A 19,321-nucleotide genomic window follows, 5' to 3' on the forward strand; every position below is an offset into this window, starting at 1 on the left:
TAAATAAGCACTCGAGTCCTAGTTGGCAAAACGCGTGATGTGCACTTATTTTGTGCGCGTTAGGAGTAATTTTCAAGGTCCACAACAGTAAAAAAAAATGCTGAAATGACAACTCTACCCTTAATGAATCCCTTTTATATATATCTTTATATTTCCAAATCAAAATCTCATTTTTTTCCTCCTCTTTCAACCCAAGATTTTTTCCTCTCTTTAGAACGATTTCTACTCATATTTAGTGCAAATGGCTTCTATATTTTTTTTGTCATTGTGGAAAAAGAGCTATAATGAAGATTTATTGGTCTGCAAGCAATCCAGGTCGTTGGTTTCTTGGATGTGAAGATGGTCGGGTATGGTTCCATTTAAGACATCTTTTTTTTTGTTTAAATTTTAGTTCTCAAGATTTAATTTTGATAGTGAATTTGTTCTTCTTAAACATGTTGAATGCAAGTTTTTTAGGTGGTGTGAACTTGATTATACTGAACACACTAGAATTGCTATTTCGGGATTACAAAAGAGGATTAAAAAACATGATGAAGAAAAGGAAAAGATTAGGAGGAATTAATTTTGATTCTTGTATATAAATTAAAATTAATTTTGATTTTTTTTTCTAAAATCGACGTGTAAAATATTTAATTAGTTGGCAGTCATTGAGTGGCTCACTAATACACATTGGAGCGTTTGCATTTCACGCTCTTTGACTACAAAAATTGCGTGTTTATTTATTTAAAAGTTGGATAGTTGAAGTGTATGTTTGTGCACTATGAAAGTTGGAGGTCAAAGTTAAAATTTGAAGCCAAGATATATGCATGTAACGATGCAAACACACCGCACTAGACTGCTAGACCGCACTTGAGGATGCTGGGTAGTAGGATTAAGAACCAGACAAATTCAAACAACCTTCCGTTGATTTCATGCTATTTGTTACAAAGATGAAAAACACAATTTGGAGGAAAAATAACTCGAACTAAAGGAATCAAAGATGCCCCAAGGATGTCACTGCGATCTTAAATCAAAAGCTGATTCAATATACTGTAATCCAGATGATCATATCACAATGTATATACCGCAGGTATAATTACTTCCAAGTAATATTCAACTGCAAGAGCATAGAAGCTGTTGAGTAAAAAAGAACACACTGTACGTCTTGCATGAATTCCAATACGAACAGACTAGACACAACTGTATAATGGTTCGGTAATTTTTCTTTTAAAAATTAAGAATAAACAAATGAAACACACCAAATCCAATATTGGAATGCACACTCCAGATTCAAATACTTCCACCTTGGCCTCTGATATGATTTTAAAAAGAAAAGCTTCCTGCCAAAAACTTTAGGTGCTAATCACTTCTGTTTGTGGAGCATCCTGTAAGTAATTTATAGCAGTCAGTACAACCAAAATGTGATAAAAAGGTAGAAATACAACTCATCAAAATGAAAAACCATATTTTGCCCCTTACCAGATTTTCTTTATCTTCTTCGAGGACTTTCTCTGAAATGCAGGCATCGACAGGACCTGTGAAATAAAAATACAATTAACTAACTTTTAACTCAAACAGCTGAGTGATTTTTAACCAAAAAAGGTACACTCTTTAACTACCTTCTCCTTGAGCAGATATCTTTCCCTGTCTTTTCACCTTATCCTTATTTGGTTCTGGCTTAACAGGTTTTTGAAGTTTCTCTTTTGTGGTACGACCTCCAGTTTTGGGTGATATAGATTTCGCAGCTGCAGCAATTTTGTTTACAGAATTCCGGGTCCTAGGAGTGCTTCCAATCTTTGAAGGCTTCTGCTTGGTTGGTTGTTTCACTTGTGCAGCTTTAGTAGAGTCTTTGTTCAAGACTTTGGTTTGCAGTCTCTCAGTGTTCGCGACAGAAGAAGAGCTATGAATGTCACTATCAGATGAACCTGACCCATCTTTAGGCACATGAGAACAAGTCTCGGAAACTTGCAACTGCTCAGAATTTTGGAGGATGTTATAGCTATCAAACAATTGTTTCACAGGCTCCTCAAGTTCAACAAGGGTATGCCGTTGCACATAAGATTTCAGCTCATCTCTCAGACGCTGAAGAGGCTGAAATGTTAGCAAAAAAGAGTCAAATACTTCCGATCATATTGGTTCGATTTACCAGCTACAAGAGCCAAGTTGTTTCTGAAACTGAGATTTTGTAACCCGCATTGCAATGGAGCCGAGCAATGGTCTTATTAACTGAAATCAATAATTTAATCTTAAAAATATAGTCTTTGCTAAACGAAGGAAGCGAGAGAATAATAGAATATTGAAATCTATAGCACTAAGTCACTACAAAATCTTCAGAGATTTTACTGTGGTTGAAAGGCAGATCAACTAATGGAAGGTGTCATAGTAATATTTCAATGAGCTCACTATTTCTTCAATGAAGTGTTTAAATTCATGTGGGAGAAGATACAGTATCATACCTCAGAGCCAGCCTCCAAAGCAAGTTTGAAAAAGCCCAGGGAAATTGAATGCTTAGCAGTAGATTCAGAAAGCTTAATCTGTGATAACCAATAGGAAGCTGAGGATATAAGGTCATATTTCTTTCTATTTGAGGAATTTGAAACATTTGATTGTGGTGTATCCGATTTTCCTTGGTTACTAGGAGATCTCTTTGCTCTAGTCTCGGAAATGGGTTTCCCTATTTTCTTTGGTTCCTTGGTTATAATGCCAAGTGGTCTAGAAGCAGGGCTGGCAATTGACTTGGAGGGAACAGACAGCCTTCTTGGAGGCTTCGCTGATTTTTCCTTCCCAGAGAGGGGAAGAGCAGCAACACTCTTACTGACACTTGATGCAGGTCTTACCCTGAAAGACAAATGAAGCAGAGATTGATGTTAGTGCAGAATTAGGGGACACCTAATAAGGCTTAGCAATTGAAATAAAATAAGAAGACTTGGAGGAAGTTGCATCTTTGACAGCCTCTGTCTGAAGTAGCTCTCATTAGTTCACTATGTTTAGAAAGTTATTGGCCGTGGCTCTTAAAAATTATGACTTATTTCTTGTTACAACTTACAAGTACCAAAAATGGCCACAAGAAGTGAAACTCTTTATGTTCAAGTCCCTAAAATGAAATGCAAAAACTTCACAACTAAAAGTAAAAGGCGAGTTAATACATCATAACTTGCCAAAATCCAATGAAAGGTAAGCAGAGAATAGCCCGTATCAATATAAACAGAAAACTAAAAATTTCAACCACACACTGTCATTCAAATTTCGCTCAGAGATGAAGCATCTACTGATTCTGTAAGCCACATACAGGTCAGAAAAAATTCTTCCAACCCATAAAAACGAAAGCTTCACAAAGCAGGTGATTTAAGGTTGAAAACTCCTCACTGAATAATATAATAGGTCAAACAGCCAACAATGATCATTGGATCAATAAGATTTCACCTCATTTCATATGGAAGAAGGTTCTATCTGCAAATTCATTGAATTTTTTCTATTTCCAATCAGTACCATATAATAAGTTATATCCTAATTGTTGAACCCGAACGAAACAGTAAAAGACCAGAAAAAAATTCCACTCAATTATTTATCTGCATACAACGCAATTTCAATCCAAAATTCATCTTACGTATAATCTAATCAGCACATACATATATCAGATATCTTAATGAAGAAATTGCAGATTTACAGAGATTAAAAACCTCGCAGAAGCAGAAGAGTTGGAGGAATCAGTCAGAGGCAACTTCTCCTCCTTCGATTTAGAGGTCGATCGCAACGGATACCGCAGAAGCTTTGCTGATGATGATTGCTTAGCCTTTGCTGCAAATGAAAAACTCATTCACACACATATACATACAGATATATATAATCAATCATAGATTTTGCCGTAAAAAGCACATAGAAATTAACAGAGCGAATACCAGAAACAGAGGATTGATCTTTAGCAGAATCGTCCATGATGAATTCTAGGGTTTCAATAGACAAGAGAATTTGGTAAGTGAAGATGGATGATTGGGAAACTGAGGAAATTGTTGCTTTATATTCAGCGTCTGAGCGGGAAAGGTAGGAACTGCTTCAAAATCAAATCAAAAGTCGGAAATAATGAAAAAAAAAAAGTTGGGAATATTGGAACGGCTCTTTGGGTTGGGCCCATCTTGTGGGCCCAATACAGACTTTCAATTTGGGTTTTCAAATTTTGAACAATTCCTTACCGTTGATGCACATTGCTGACGGGCTGAGTTGGCGAATTCGACGCTCTTTTGGTCAAAATTCACAAATCTAATGAGAAATAACAAAGGTAATATACATGATATGATAAGGATTAAGGCTTTATAACTATAGTTTTGATAATTATATTAATAATTATAGTTTCGTGTGTTATAGAGGCTTCGGTTTGTATATTTCGATTACAAATGTACAAACAAGTTATATACAAATAGAAGCTACAATTTGTATAATTCACTTGTGAATATACAAATATGTTAAGCATATACAAATTCTGTATTTATACATTTAAGATTTTTTAGAACTGTGTTTGTATATTTTGCTTGCCAATATACAAACGGGTAATTTATTATGATTTTTTCATAAATCGTATACAAATAGCTAGGATAACCATATACAAATTCTGAATTTATACAATTAGGAACCGAATTATACAAATTCTGGATTTATACAATCAGGAACCAAATTATACAATTAGGAAACAGAATAGCAAAATTTCGTGAAACTTAGCCACATATTAGAAATAATGAAAACTATACGTATATTACATTATATACTCTAGATGTTTGCCATTTTTGGCACGGAGCATAAAATAGTAGAACGACTTTTGAATCCTATGATTTTAAACTAACGATGCGTAGAATGTATGTGTTTTAATCTTGCTGTCCGAAATTTTTTTCATGATTAACTTATCATGATCCTGGCTTATTATTACATGTTGTTTTGTGTTTTTTTTTCTTCTTGTTTTTGAATTTCGAGCACATTTGTTTGACTTGATTTGCAAATAATGGTCTTTCAAGTCGCTAATCGGGGTCTGTTTGTGAAACTGAAATCACAATTAGAACTTTAATTTCAAGCAGAAGCTGTGATTTGAAGGCGTATATACTATTCATTCACTCCCAAATTATATTTACATTTTTGTTGTTGTTATACTTTCCATTTATTTTCTTTGGATAGCTAAAATGATAGAGTGTTGGAAAATTAAATTGGTTATATACAAATATTTCTTTCAAAACATTAAATGGTCGAAAGAAATATTGTTGACATTGAAATGCTCAATGTGAGAAGTAAAAGTTAACCAGTATGTCATGACGTGAGGACAGAACAAGTTCAAAACACACCTTGTATTAGTGATTAGAACAATGATCTACAACACCCCCATCTTAGATTTCTTAGAAATTTGCATGTTCTTCTTTTTTTATGACAAAAGGGAAACCTGCGGTGCACAAAGGGTAGAACTCCGCTCCTATGCAATAGCTCACAAACCACACAAGAGAGATAACCCACACTAAGCAAGTCTGGTGCAACCAGCTCGACCCATAAGACAAATCTCTTGCTTTTGCTGACAAGGGGTTTCAAACTTGAGATCTCCAACGTGAAAGTCTCAAGTTCAAACCACTAGGCCACTTTGGGGTGACAATTCCATATTCTTCACTCGTACATAATACAAAGATTTGAGTCAGAACAACTGAATTTTGCCAAACTGGTAACTACAACAGTGGCTCTGCTCCCAGCCTAAGCTTACTTGCTATCTTTATCACTTCAGCGATGGTAAAACTTGATACAAAATTCTCCCTATGATATCACATTGAATTATGAATAGCATTATATTTCATTTTAAATTGAATTGTTAAAATAGGAATCAAGCACAAGTCTTCTATCCTACACTTCTATTTACTTGTACTAGATCAGTAACAACAAAAAACCTCTCATGCACCTCTCGTTTCTCCCAGTTNAAAATTTTTTTATTTATTTATTTTTTCACACGTTTTTATACCTATTTTCTTGGCTTAGTGGCTGATTATGGAACTCATTGTTTATTATTTTTACCATTTAGATTATCAATCACAATTATAATTGCATACATTTCTTTTACTTAAAGATTTTTTTCTCTTTCTTACTTAATACAATTACTATGGTAAAAAAATATTTCTCTCTCTCTTCAATTACGTTTTTTTAAATTATCTTTTTAGATTTTGATGCTAATTTTTTCTCTCTCTCCCTTCAATTACGTTCTTTTTTAATTATCTTTTTATAATTTGTTGCTAATTTTTAGAGAGTGAAAATGTATCATCTCTATCATTAAGCACGTTTCTCATTAATTTCATATAATTACTATTGGAAAAAGTTTTTTTTTCTCTCTCTTTAGTTTCATTTCAATTATTATGGGAAGATCTAATTTTACTTCTGTCTTCAATTTTATATATGTTAGTTAAGGGGAATGAGTATATTAAATGGTATAGATTTTGTATTATATTGGTGACCCTTTTTTTTTGTAACTATACTAAATAACTTATAATAAAATATAATCAAATTTTATTCCTATTATAAACTATCACACTCAAAGCACCGTTAAAAAGTATATTAAATACTGTACATTGTAAATTAAGTTTGGTGTGCAATTATTTTTAATCACAATGAATAACTCACACCAACAAGTAATTAAATCGCACATGAAGTAAAAATCATGATTATAACATTAATTTTTGTTATATATTTCAACTATATGTTGCCTTACACCATAATATTATCAACTATCTATCAATATTTATCATCAAATTAATAAATAATTATACCAAGATATATGAAAAAATCACTACTATTAGTAAAAATTTCATTCATAAAAAAATAAAATTAATTACAAAGTATTGTATCTATTTGGTAAACGTCTTTTTGGTGTTTGTGTCATATATCATTCCTTCAATCTTGAAATCCACATACATTCCTACGATACATTTCGATAAATAGTTAGACACATACTAACCTACAACAATGTATAACATCATAATACAACCACTTGTTTATAATTTTTTAAATTACAAATTAATTAGATATGGTATATAATATGGTGACGCTTTGGTGTACAATATGGTGATGCTTTGGTGTAAAATATGGTGATGCTTTAGTGTACGGTTCAATCTAATATATAATATATGACATACACCAATATATACATCACAAAATAACCAAAAAATTACCATTTTTTTAAAGTATAATCAACTTAATTAAAAAAAAATAGTGCACATAATAGTTTAACATTGCTATCTTGAACAATATTTTACATTCTGATTAAACTTTGGTTAACAATGCACTATAATACGAAATACATAAACTAAACCAAGATATACACCATAATTTAACCAAGAATTTTCCAATCATTTTATATAATTAAATTAATTAAAATTTGTGTGCCAAACAACATACGAAGCATTCATTTAGGCAATATTTTTCATAGGTAACACGTCTATTTACATAAAAAATAAAGCAACAAAAACAACAAAAAAAACCTTAAAACAATAAAAAAATGAACTATATATTTTAGCAATCAAACTAAAAAAAAATAATTAAAAAACTAATACATACTTGTTACACCCCATATTTCAGATTCCATCCAAAAAACACCAATCAATAAAGCTATAACAATATATGTTTATAAAAAAGTTAAATCAAAATAAAACCAATAAATATATCTAAAACAATCCAAACTTATATTTGTGTATTATAGTGGTATAATTTATGATAAAGAATGCTAAAATTGATTTACTGGTTTAAATGCTATGCAGAATTGGTATAAATTTTGGTATAATTTACAATTATTATGGTGTATGTTAGGGTTAAAAATCTGTGTACACTTCACACTGATATACATCATTATTTGCACCACAAACTAATCAAACAATACCAATAAACAAACTAACCACGGTCATATGACAAAACTTTATAAAATCTTATTTTATATTTGTTGGTAGTTTTGTTTTCGGTAGATACAAAATAAATAACACTACTTGGCTGAACAATTCGATAAATAACATAAAAATTCCACAAAAATACACCATAATGGTTTGGTGTATATACGCCACAAACTAAAAAACATATGCATCCAAAATATATCAACTACACCATTACATAAACCACTAATTAACCAATAATTTAACTATAGATGAGTACCTACGTATAGTGCAAAGCAATTGAGAACAATATAGTTTATGTTTTACAGATTCCATCCAAAAAACACCAATCAATAAAGCTATAATAATATATGTTTATAAAAAAAAGTTAAATCAATAAACCAATAAATATACTTTAAAACAATTATAATCGAAGCAATTATTATGGTGAATACATATTTCATTCCATCTCCCGTCATGCTGAATTAAAATTGAAAAAATATTCATATTTTCTATTGAACGCACTTTTAAAATAATGGAGGTATAGAGTTTGATTTTGATTAGAATTATGAGAGAGAAGCAGTAACTATATTAAAGATATTTATGGAAGGTAAATAAGAGAGGAGGAGAAAATTAAGGAATTAAAAAATAAATTGTGGGTTGTCATGCTTTAATTTCCGTTTTTTTTTCTTTTTATTATTTGTTTTATTGTTCCGATTTTTGTTTAATAATTTCATTGTTTTGTAAAAAAAACTATTGAGCTATTATATACAAATATTTCTTTCAAAACTGGTCGAAAGAAATATTGTTGATATTGAAATGCTCAATGTGAGAGTAAAAGTAAACGAATATGTCATGACGTGAGGACAGAACAAGTTCAAAACACACCTTGTATTAGTGATTAGAACAATGATCTACAACACCCCATCTTAGATTTCTTAGAAAATTGCATGTTCTTCTTTTTTTATGACAAAAGGGAAACATGCGGTGCACAAAGGGTAGAACTCTGCTCCTATGCAATAGCTCACAAACCACACAAGAGAGAAATCCACACTAGGCAAGCCTGGTGCGATCAGTTCGACCTAGAAGGCAAATCCATTGCTTTCGGTGACAAGGGGTTTCGAAGTTGAGATCTCCAACTTGAAAGTCTCAAGTTCAAACCACTTAGCCACTTTCGGGTGAAAATTGCATATTCTTTAGCCGTACATATCAAAACAACTGAATTTTGCCAAACTGGTAACTACAACAGTGGCTCTGCTCCCAGCCTAAGCTTTACTTGCTATAGTTATCACTTCAGTGATGGTAAAACTTGACACAAAATTCTCCCTATGATATCACATTGAATCATGAATACCATTATATTTCATTTTAAATTGAATTGTTAAAATAGGAATCAAGCACAAGTCTTCTATCCTACACTTCTATTTACTTGTACTAGATCAGTAACAACAAAAAACCTCTCATGCACCTCTCGTTTCTCCCAGTTGATCAAAATTCTTCTACTGTTTTAGACACGATGAATGTTGATCTAACACAATACACGAGACAAATGAGAAAAAACAAAAAATGTTTGCGCAATTACTATCTAAGATTTTAAAAGTACATTTAAAATCTTCATCTACAACATATGTTCTTGAGAAAAAAATAAAAACAGAAATAAGTACTTTAAAAACTGGTCATTGTTCTCAATCTTACACTCTTGGCTTGGCAGTAACTAAACGGGAAGTTGATATTTGAAGATTAGGTGGAACTGGAGTTTCATCTGAATGGCCTGAAATGCAGAGATTGCCATGATCATCCTGCTCCCAATAAACCTCAACCATAAGTCCTCGAGGATTCTCCGCGGAAATTGTGCCTGGGATCTCCACATACTTTGATCCTACAGGTACCTATATTGCAATTGTAATGCAAATCAATAGAGTTTGTTTTTCATCTTTCTTGTTTACTGGATAAGTGAAAACTTCCGATAGTGTAAAAAGAAATTTATACGGTCAGTGTATATGAGTTAAATCCGTAACATAAATATAATTCCAAAGTGGTGCACCTACTTGAAGTGTAGTTCCTGATGGTAAAATCAGTGGCTTGCTAGTTTCCTCTGATGCAGCCACTTCTAGTTCTGCCTTCTTTGCAATATTCAAGAACACTTCTTCGAGCGTTGAAAGACCAATTTGGATATTTAATATGCCAAACTCCGTTTTTCTGTTGTCTAGCTCTGCAAAGAAATTCTGATACAAATGTGCAAATAATATCAGGACACATAGTATTGAGTGATCGAAATACATGTTACGTTTTCTTAAAGCAACCTTGTCGAGGTACTTACTTCGAGTAGCTTCTCCTTCTCATGAGGGATGATGAAAGTCAAGAAGGATTTATCTTCATCTTTTGGTGTGACATCTATATGCTGTAAAACCAATTAATTCAGTCAAGAACACTTGTTTATACATTGAATAGAATTTTTAAAAGCTTAATTACTAGAAAGCACCTGTCTGAAGAACTCTTTGACAGCCTCGTGATGCTTGCTGTCTATCGTATTTTCCATGGCATTTACATCATTAGCAACTTTACTGAAGCTAATTTTAGCTATAAATCCAGCTCCGAATCGAGACTTCAGCAAGGTTGATGTTCCAATGCAACGAAGTCTACCCCTTGCCATAATTCCAATGCGATCTGATAAATTATCAGCTTCCTCCATAGAATGTGTCGTTAGAATAATAGAACGCCCTTGCTTTGCAGCCTCAATTACACTCCAGATATGTCTCCGAGTTATAGGATCCATACCTGTTGTCTACAAGTTGCATGAATTTACCTCAGGATTGAAGAAACAAATTGAACATTGATTATACTAGATTAAAGCTTCTAAAAATTGCATACTGGTTCATCTAAAAAGAGAACTTTCGGATCTCCAATCAATGCTATTCCTAAACTGAGGCGACGTTTCATTCCACCACTGTAGCTTCCTGCTCTCACTTTGGCAACATCATCAAGCTTCACATCAGCCAACAATTTTTTAGCTTCCTGCCATTCAAGTAAATCGCGAAGTTTTTAGTGTGAAGTCATATGCAATAGCCAGTTGTTCAATCAAAGAGTCAATGAAAAATTGTGGCAATCTATTTAGGATGCAAACATATATGACTTATGAATATAGGCCAGTGAAGTCACAAATATTTGGATATATTTAATCGTTTCGCATTCTTTTACCCCCAAGGAGTAAGGACGGTTTCAGATATACTTACTGATCTTTTTGATGTTCGGGATAAGCCTTTGATGGTAGCGAAAAGTTCAAGGTGCTCTTGTCCAGATAATGCATCCCAAAGTGTGTCAAACTGAAGTATGGCCACACAAAGTCAATGGAGGAAAAACCAAGCCAAGAAAGAGTGCAGAACTTGTTAGAATACTCAAATCGCTACCTGTGAGCAGACTCCAATCAGCTTTCTTATGTTGGAGATACCAACCGAACTTCGAACAGAGTTTCCATAGATTAGTGCTGTCAGAAATCAACATATATAAGTTAAGCAATTCATGCTCAATCAAAAGAGAACATGGTCTAACTTGGAACTTTTAAAAGAAAAGCTATTACCATTTCCCCGAGTGACCGGAATTATACCAGTCAAGCAACTAATTACAGTTGTTTTTCCAGCTCCATTTGGTCCGAGGAGACAGAATAATTGATCCTTCTCAAGATTTAACCAGAGTCCCTGAATAAAAAGTGCCACTTTCATTGCAATGCATATTTCAATGAGTGCAATGATGAAAATTGAGAAATTTGCCAATGATTTTGCTGTCTTAATATTGTAGCCTGCAGGGAAGCAGACTGCAGATATGCTTGATGAAAACCATGTGGATGATGCCTTCACTTATTTCAAGTGCAGATGCTAAATGATAAAACTCGAAAAATGTGCATCTTATATCACGTCAAGGGTCAAGCCATCTTACTAGAAAGACATGCACAAAAATCAACTATCAATTAACTAAGTCAACTGTGGAAGTCCAATATCAGATGATTTATTGCTAGGATAAAGAAATACTAATTTTCTCATTCAATTCAGCCAAATACTACTAACAAGCAAAGGAGCGTAGGAATATTCACCTGGACAGCCTTAAAGGGTTTCTTAATCTTGCATCTACAGTAGCAACAGAGAAGGCAACAAGAATGGCAACTAAAGTTTATTGTCCGAGAATACATCTTATAAAGGTCATGTAGTTGCACAGCAACATTTGGATCAACATTGCCTTCCTTCACTTGTTGTTTCACCTTGTTTTCCTCATCAAGAACATCTTCATCATCTTGCGAAAAACTGTCATTTGGAGGCGCAGAACCAGAACCACAACATAGGGAATTTTCTGAATTTTAAAAGAATATAAAGCCTGGTTACTGAAGGATGTCAATAAAAATACTGAGGAAATAAGACTAATAAGTCAAAAATTCTGTAGTACCTTTAAACTTTTCTTCACCTCTTCCTGTCCAATATCCAGGTTTCAGAAAATAATAAAAGGGCATTCTTACACCTGCTGAGTTCGGTAGGATATTGTCAAGGTAGATAGCCAAAACAAGCCACAGGAAGAACGTTGCGATGAGCCATCGATAGTAATGGAGCTAGCAAGGCAAAATAGTTCAGGAAATGGTCAAACAACTTGATTATAGAAAGAAGAAAGAGGGTGATAAGTTTTAACATGCATACACGAGATAAAGCAGAGAAACAATTTTTTAGGATCTCTTATCATCTTGGAATTTGGATACATGGAGAATTAGACTTCAAAAAAGATCAAAAGTTGAAAGATTATTTTCCTAAAAACTAAAAAAGAGAAATTAAAATTAAAACTCTACTGTACCATTGAATAGCAGGATGAGTCGTCACACGGGGATAGCCTACTCCAGTTGATCCCGCCATGTTCTACTGCAGATAATAACAGATATAGACCTCCTGAAAAGGGATTGGGCGGAAAGAAGGACCAAAGTATTCTTCTATATCTGGTTTTATGATCTGTGTCACCATAGAGCCCCCCTGCAAATGCCTGCAAGAGAATTAAAAATGTGTTATAAGATCCATTTATAAGTTTTGGAAGTTTAGATCTGAGAATTGACTTGCCTGAGTCCCACAACCAATTACAAATATGGCAAAGCTAGCGGAGGTAGTTGAAGCAGACTTGCGGATGAAGTTTGATATTAAGAAAGCAAAACCAACCTAGCACATCAAGATGCAAAAGGCTTTCAGTCCTGATATACTGCAATGGTGGCTAAACTAGTCATATATGGTATCTCTGTAATCAGAAGGAACTCACCATGTTCAATTGGAAAAGAAAGAACAGAAGTAGAACAATCAAAAAGCTGTTTTTCAAGAAAAGGTGAAGCTGAAACATCATTCCAAAAAGAACTATGAGGAGTGATGAAAGGAATGTCATAATTCCCTCCCATAGAAGCCACGAACACCAATAAGCAGAATCAAAAAGTCCCATCACAGTCATTGCCTGTGTATCAAATTGGAAATCAGGAAAAGGTTGAATATAAAAATCCAAGACTCTCACAAATACGGGTTATTACCTGGCGAAGTTTGAGCTCCTTCTCGAGAACCATTGTGCTAATCTGGAATACGAAACCAAACATAGATACTGCATAGAAGAATATTGGACTGAAAATAGTTCCAAATGAAGAATCTTGAAATGAGTCTCCAGCTTCAGGATCTTGTAATGCAGGACGCGCAAATTCCTTGAGACCAACATTCCAGCTGAACTTTGAATCTGTGAAGGCAGGATGCGATGCTTTATTTTGATAAAATTGTATCTGGAATTTATTAATGATCATTATAAAGGAAAACTGCTATCTTATACTACCTCCAAGCAATGACCTCGCAATTTCTCTTGATGCAGCTAGTTGAAGGGGAAGTTGGAATTTGAATGTTGGATCTTCAGATGCCCTTGGAACTTGAATATATGTAGAAGTATTTGTTACTACACCATAACTTATAACTGTGGCATTTCGTTCCACAAAATGCAAAGCTCCAGGGGTACGCATTGGATCACTGAGAAGCCAATTGTTCAAATCATCTTTTGTGCCAAATGACTTGACCTGAAAAATAAAAACATTAGTGGCAGCCACATACCCAACCCAATGAACAATTTGAAGATCAAAGAGCTGCCAACTTGTATCTCATTCTTAAATTGAAAAAGCAAAAAAACAATGATTTGGCTTTATTCATTCCTAGACCATGAATCCCCTATATCCTTAATCAAATTCTACGCTGTCCATGCTTGTATTTAAATTGAAAATAGATTGTCTTGACAAACTGCAACGCCTGCCATAATATCTTTTATGATTGAAAACAAAATGAATTTTACTGAGCTGGAAATAACACTTACATTGTGCTCCATTACATAAGGAAGAAGGATTATAAAATAGGGTAGACACAGAGACTTTATCAGTTAAAATAGTGTAATGAGAAAACATTTGTTCAATTTCCTAGTTGTAATGAGTTTTCTTATTTTTAATTGATATTGGCTTGGTCTTTAGTCCACCTTAATGAGATGGAAGACAGAATTATAGGTACAGTTAGTAAAAAGAAAGAAAACAACACAATGGTAGAGTTTCTCCTTCGGTATCCTCTCTAGATCATGCGCGTGACAATAGCCTCTTTGCAGAAATGCAATGTGAAGGTTGACTACACATATGACCACTCTCCTCCACCCACTCACACACACTAGCTGGAATACTTTGATAAGAAATGGATCTTGGCCTAACTCAACCCCAAAAGCTAGCTCATGAGGTAAGACTTGTCCAAAAATCCCTATCCCACAATTGTGGTGGGACAAACTTAACACCCTGCCCCTCCCGGCATACCCAAACCTGCCACCAGGAGTGTGGACAATAACATATGGGGACCAACATCCGGTCAACCAAGAATTGGGATGGGTCTGACTCTAATGCTACCATAAGAAATGGACCTTGAGCCTAACTCAGTCCCAAAAAACTAGCTCGTGAGGTGAGAATTATCCAAGACCATATACAGAGACTAAATTCCCATCTCACAATGAAGTGATTTAAACTCAACACACTTCATGTATGGTGTAAATTGTTTTTCTTTTATATCAATTTTGACTGTAAATTAAACACTTGATCATTTTATCCATTCATATCTAAGCCGCAAATCTATAAAAGGGGTTTACGCCAGAGGATAATTTTAAACTCGAGATGTTAGAAGGTGCAAAATCAAGGGGCTGCTGTACACGGAAAACATCGAATTAAAAATTATACCTTGGTAGAAGGAATAGGTCGACCTGGATTATTAGCCAAAATTCCAGAAACAATGGATTGAATTCTTTGGTTACCACTTCCACTCCACACAAAGTCATAACACGGATGTTTAATAAAGAACTTGTGTTCACACGGCGGTATCGGAGGATTCGTAAGAGGCTGAGGATCATTGACTGCACGGATGGTGGAAGGATGTTTAGAACGAAAATCCATACCTTTTTGGATTCCAAATAAAAGGCCTAAGAAGAACAACGAAGAGAACAACTGAAGAAATGTGGCTCTTTTGCTTCTCATTGACAACAAGAAATTCTTCTTCAGTAAAGCAATTGTTTGTTGCCAAAACAGAGAAAATCCTCTTTGCTGCAACTCCATTGCCATAAATCACTCTGTTTTTCAAGTTTTTTTTCAAGGAATTTGAGAATTAAGAGTTTTTTTAGGGTTAAAAAATGGAGCAAGTTGATGAAGCTAATAAGGAAGGAAAATGGCGATTGTTTTGTTCATATTGTTTTTACGGGGAAGCCAAAGTCCTTTCTTGCATAACCGTTTAAATACTTCCGCCATTTTCACATTCGGAAAGACTATTCTGCCCTTTGAGCCATAATAGTTTGCCCTTCTCCAATACTAGTAAAATACATTTCTATCCATTTTTGTTTCTCCCTTGTTTCTTTCATATTTGATTTTGGCATATCATTAATAAGTAATTAATATAATAATAAATTTTCTATATATGTCACCTTTTAATCCATTTTTATTTCTTCATATTTGATTTGGCATATCATTAATATAATGATAAATTTTCTATATGTGTTACCTTTAAGTATAATAAGTTTAATATTTTGAAAAATGATTATAATAATAATAGTAAATTAGGAATTAAGTAATAAATTATCTATTAACTTTTTGAATTAAATAAGTAAAAGTGAATATATATTTTTAGTGTAGTGAATAAATAAAATGAATGGATGAAGTAACTGATAAATTTCGTTTCACCCTTAATAAAATAATTTACAGTATCACAAATATTTAAATTTTATTTTACACGACAAATTTCAATTTTTTTTTTTTATGTAAAATCAAATAGTATAACATAAATTGAAATGGAGAAAGTACTTCATTTAAAAAAAAAATTCTATTTTGATGTTTGATATCTACATTGGAATTTGATTAATTAGAATATGCACCACCTAGCGCTATGTTAAAATACAAAAAATATGTATTTTCAATAATGGAGATACTTGAAAGGCAAGGGCGGCTCAACATAATTTGTGGCCTAAAGCGAAATTTTTATTAGAGGCCTAAAATCTATATAAATTTTATCTATATCTATTTATTTTTCTAAATTTCTAGATTTAAATTACTACTTAATATCTTTTATATAAATGATTTTTCAAACACTTTTTTTTTTTAATTATTAGTTTTAAGTAAGATTTTATCAATTCAACATTGAAAAACATCCTTTTATTGAGACAATTATTATATGAATTATTAACACAATTTTATAAGTAATAAGTTGATAAACTTTAAAGATAAGAGTTAGAATCATAGAATTTAATTCAAAAAGTTGATAACTTGGTATACCTACTTTAATATGAAAATTAACAAATAAATTAAAAAAAAGAATTTGCAATGCACTTTGTTCAACACTTTTCGACTATTGATTCATATTTTTGAGAGTGTATTACTCTAACTATCAAAGATTTGAAGAAATAGAGTGCAAAAAGAGTTGCAAAGGATAAATAATGTGAGTGTTACGAAGAAAATGTAAGAATCCAAAACAATATTTCTTTAATTTCTTCTATTTGAATGGGGTTAAGATACATAATTTTTTATTTATAAAAATTTGAGGCCCCCAAAAATTGGGGGCCTAAGGCCAATGCCTAAAATTTTATAGGCAAGAGCCGGCCCTGTTGAAAGGTTACTATGAATGAATATTTAGCATAAGCTTTCAACTATCTTCATTCTTGAAAATAATTTTTTCGATAAAATATGTTTAGTTGCGGAGAATTTCTTTTTATGAAGATGTGTCAAATATAAAAAAGTAAATTCACAAAAAAGTCAAGAAAAATTAATATATTAATATATTATTTTAAATGAAGGGATAAAATTTAGCTAAAACTTACTTGGTAAAAAGCAAATTGTAATTGATGGTGAACATTATTTTCCACGAAATAGAGCGTTTTAAGGATTTTAAGAAACATTAATTGCATCATTGAATTATACATACATTTAGTATAGAACAAAAAGAGAAAATGTACATAAATGTCACTATCAATAATTATAGGAATTTTCTTATTGAACAAATAAAAAAGAACAAAGAAAGAAAGAATTGCTCTCTTTATGGGAAACTTGCAAGAAGAAGAATTGCTCTTTAAATGGGAATTTGAAAGGCCAATATCAGAAAATTGTTCTTCCTTAATTAATTATCTCTCCTTTTCCAACAACAAAGCTCGTAGATTGGAATTGACCAAATAGCAGAATGAAGTTCAAATTAGAATGTTAGGTGATCTTTTTTCAAATATCAAAATTACCATGAGATGTGTTGGTAGATCATGATGATATTATTATTAATAATAATAATAATAACAATATGGTTCATGACAACAAACAAAAAATTGAAATCAATATCAATATCGACTAATTAAACATCTAAATTATACAACTCAAAGTTGGTAAATTGCTGCTATCATCGCTGATAAATGCTGATAATTTTTCTTTTTTTAAGAAAACTTAAATTTTCATTTTAATTATGGAATTTGACTGTCCTATATATTTATCGGGCACTCTAAGATAGGAAAATATGAGACAAGAACGAAGACGGGGCATTTTGGACTTTCAAACAAATTTAAAATTTGAAAATTTAAATTTTTTGCTTTGCATTTGGACATATACTTTATTTGGAAAAAAAATTAAAGTTTTATAAATGAAAATCTTCAAAAATTAAATTTCTTGGTCAAACAGACCTTTTAAAGACAAATTTTATCCAAAATTTGCGATGATGCCAGCTAAAGACAGCATAATATAAGACAAAAATCATGGTCAGGGGCATTTTAGACTTTCAAACAAGGGTATTTTTGGTATTAAGAAAATCTGTAAAAGAACCTTACAAATGGCTGCAGCTCATAGTCATCGGTAAAGTCGAAACTCCAAAAATGTACTTATAGTTGCAGCTATGCACAGTTGTTCATCTTTTTTTTAAGGACCGATAATTTTTTCTNAAATTTTTTTTTGCCCTTAATAAAATAATTTATAGTATCACAAATATCCATAATTTATTTTACTCGACAAATCTCAAATTTTTTTTTTTTTTTTATGTATGTCAAATCATATGGTATAACATAAATTGAAATGAAGAAAGTACTATATATTTTTTTAAATTTCTGATTTGATGTTTGATATCTAAATTAAAACTTGATTAATTAGGATCTGCACTGCCTAACGCTATGTTAAAGAACAAAAAGTATGTATTTTCAAGAATGAAGATACTTGAAAGGTTATAGTGATTGAATATTCAGCATAAGTTTTGAACTATCTTCATTCTTGAAAATAATATTTTTGATAAAGTATATTTAGTTGCGGAGAATTTTTTTTTAATGAAGATATATGTCAAATATAAAAAATAAATTCATAAACAAGTCAAAGAAAAATCAATATATTAATACAATTTTTTTTTAATTTGATAGATAATATAATTTTTTAACGGAGGATAAATTTTAGCTAAAACAAGCTACTTACTCCGATAAAAAGAAAATTGTAATTGATGGTGAACATTTATTTGCCTCGAAGAGTCAAATCCCTAATGGAAATTTAATTTTTGGACTGGAACTTTTGTTAGAGAAAGTCTTTAAGGATTTTAAGAAACATTAATTGCATCATTGAATTATACATACATTTAGTAGAACAAAAAGAGAAAATGTACATAAATGTCACTATCGATTGTTATAATTATAGGAATTTTATTATTGAACAAATAAAAATAAACAAAACGAGTATAATGCAATCTTTATACTTATTTTAGAAAAAAAGAACAAAACGAATATAATGCAATCTTTATCCTTATTTTAGAAAAAAAGAACAAAACGAATATAATGTAATCCTTATCCTTATTTCAGAAAAAAAGAAGAAGAAAGAATTGCTCTCTTTATGGGAAACTTGCAAAAAGAAGAATTGCTCTTTAAAGGGGAATTTGAAAGGCCAATATCAAAAAATTGTTCCTTTAATTAATTAC

The 19,321-nt window shown here is 32.1% G+C and overlaps 2 protein-coding genes across 2 annotated transcripts; both read right to left on the reverse strand.

Moving 5' to 3' along the window:
• Positions 1-1,002: 1,002 nt before the first annotated feature.
• Positions 1,003-4,017, reverse strand: LOC125873112 (uncharacterized). Its single transcript, XM_049553989.1, has 6 exons — positions 3,879-4,017; positions 3,660-3,777; positions 2,436-2,817; positions 1,599-2,070; positions 1,459-1,514; positions 1,003-1,364 (listed from the first exon to the last, which is right to left on the reverse strand). The coding sequence occupies exons 1-6, from the start codon at positions 3,913-3,915 to the stop codon at positions 1,332-1,334; spliced, it is 1,098 nt and encodes a 365-aa protein (XP_049409946.1). The 5' UTR covers positions 3,916-4,017; the 3' UTR covers positions 1,003-1,331.
• Positions 4,018-9,400: 5,383 nt separating this feature from the next.
• Positions 9,401-15,519, reverse strand: LOC125874693 (ABC transporter A family member 11-like). Its single transcript, XM_049555688.1, has 16 exons — positions 15,097-15,519; positions 13,680-13,914; positions 13,390-13,586; positions 13,131-13,316; positions 12,938-13,033; positions 12,681-12,863; positions 12,285-12,444; positions 11,938-12,191; positions 11,428-11,545; positions 11,258-11,334; positions 11,084-11,173; positions 10,722-10,865; positions 10,333-10,635; positions 10,171-10,251; positions 9,899-10,075; positions 9,401-9,739 (listed from the first exon to the last, which is right to left on the reverse strand). Exons 1-16 carry the CDS (start codon positions 15,472-15,474, stop codon positions 9,542-9,544), a joined length of 2,877 nt encoding a protein of 958 aa, XP_049411645.1. The 5' UTR covers positions 15,475-15,519; the 3' UTR covers positions 9,401-9,541.
• Between the last annotated feature and the right edge of the window lie 3,802 nt (positions 15,520-19,321).

This window comes from Solanum stenotomum, chromosome 8, assembly GCF_019186545.1.
Source record: "Solanum stenotomum isolate F172 chromosome 8, ASM1918654v1, whole genome shotgun sequence".
In the NCBI taxonomy this organism is placed as follows: domain Eukaryota; kingdom Viridiplantae; phylum Streptophyta; class Magnoliopsida; order Solanales; family Solanaceae; genus Solanum; species Solanum stenotomum.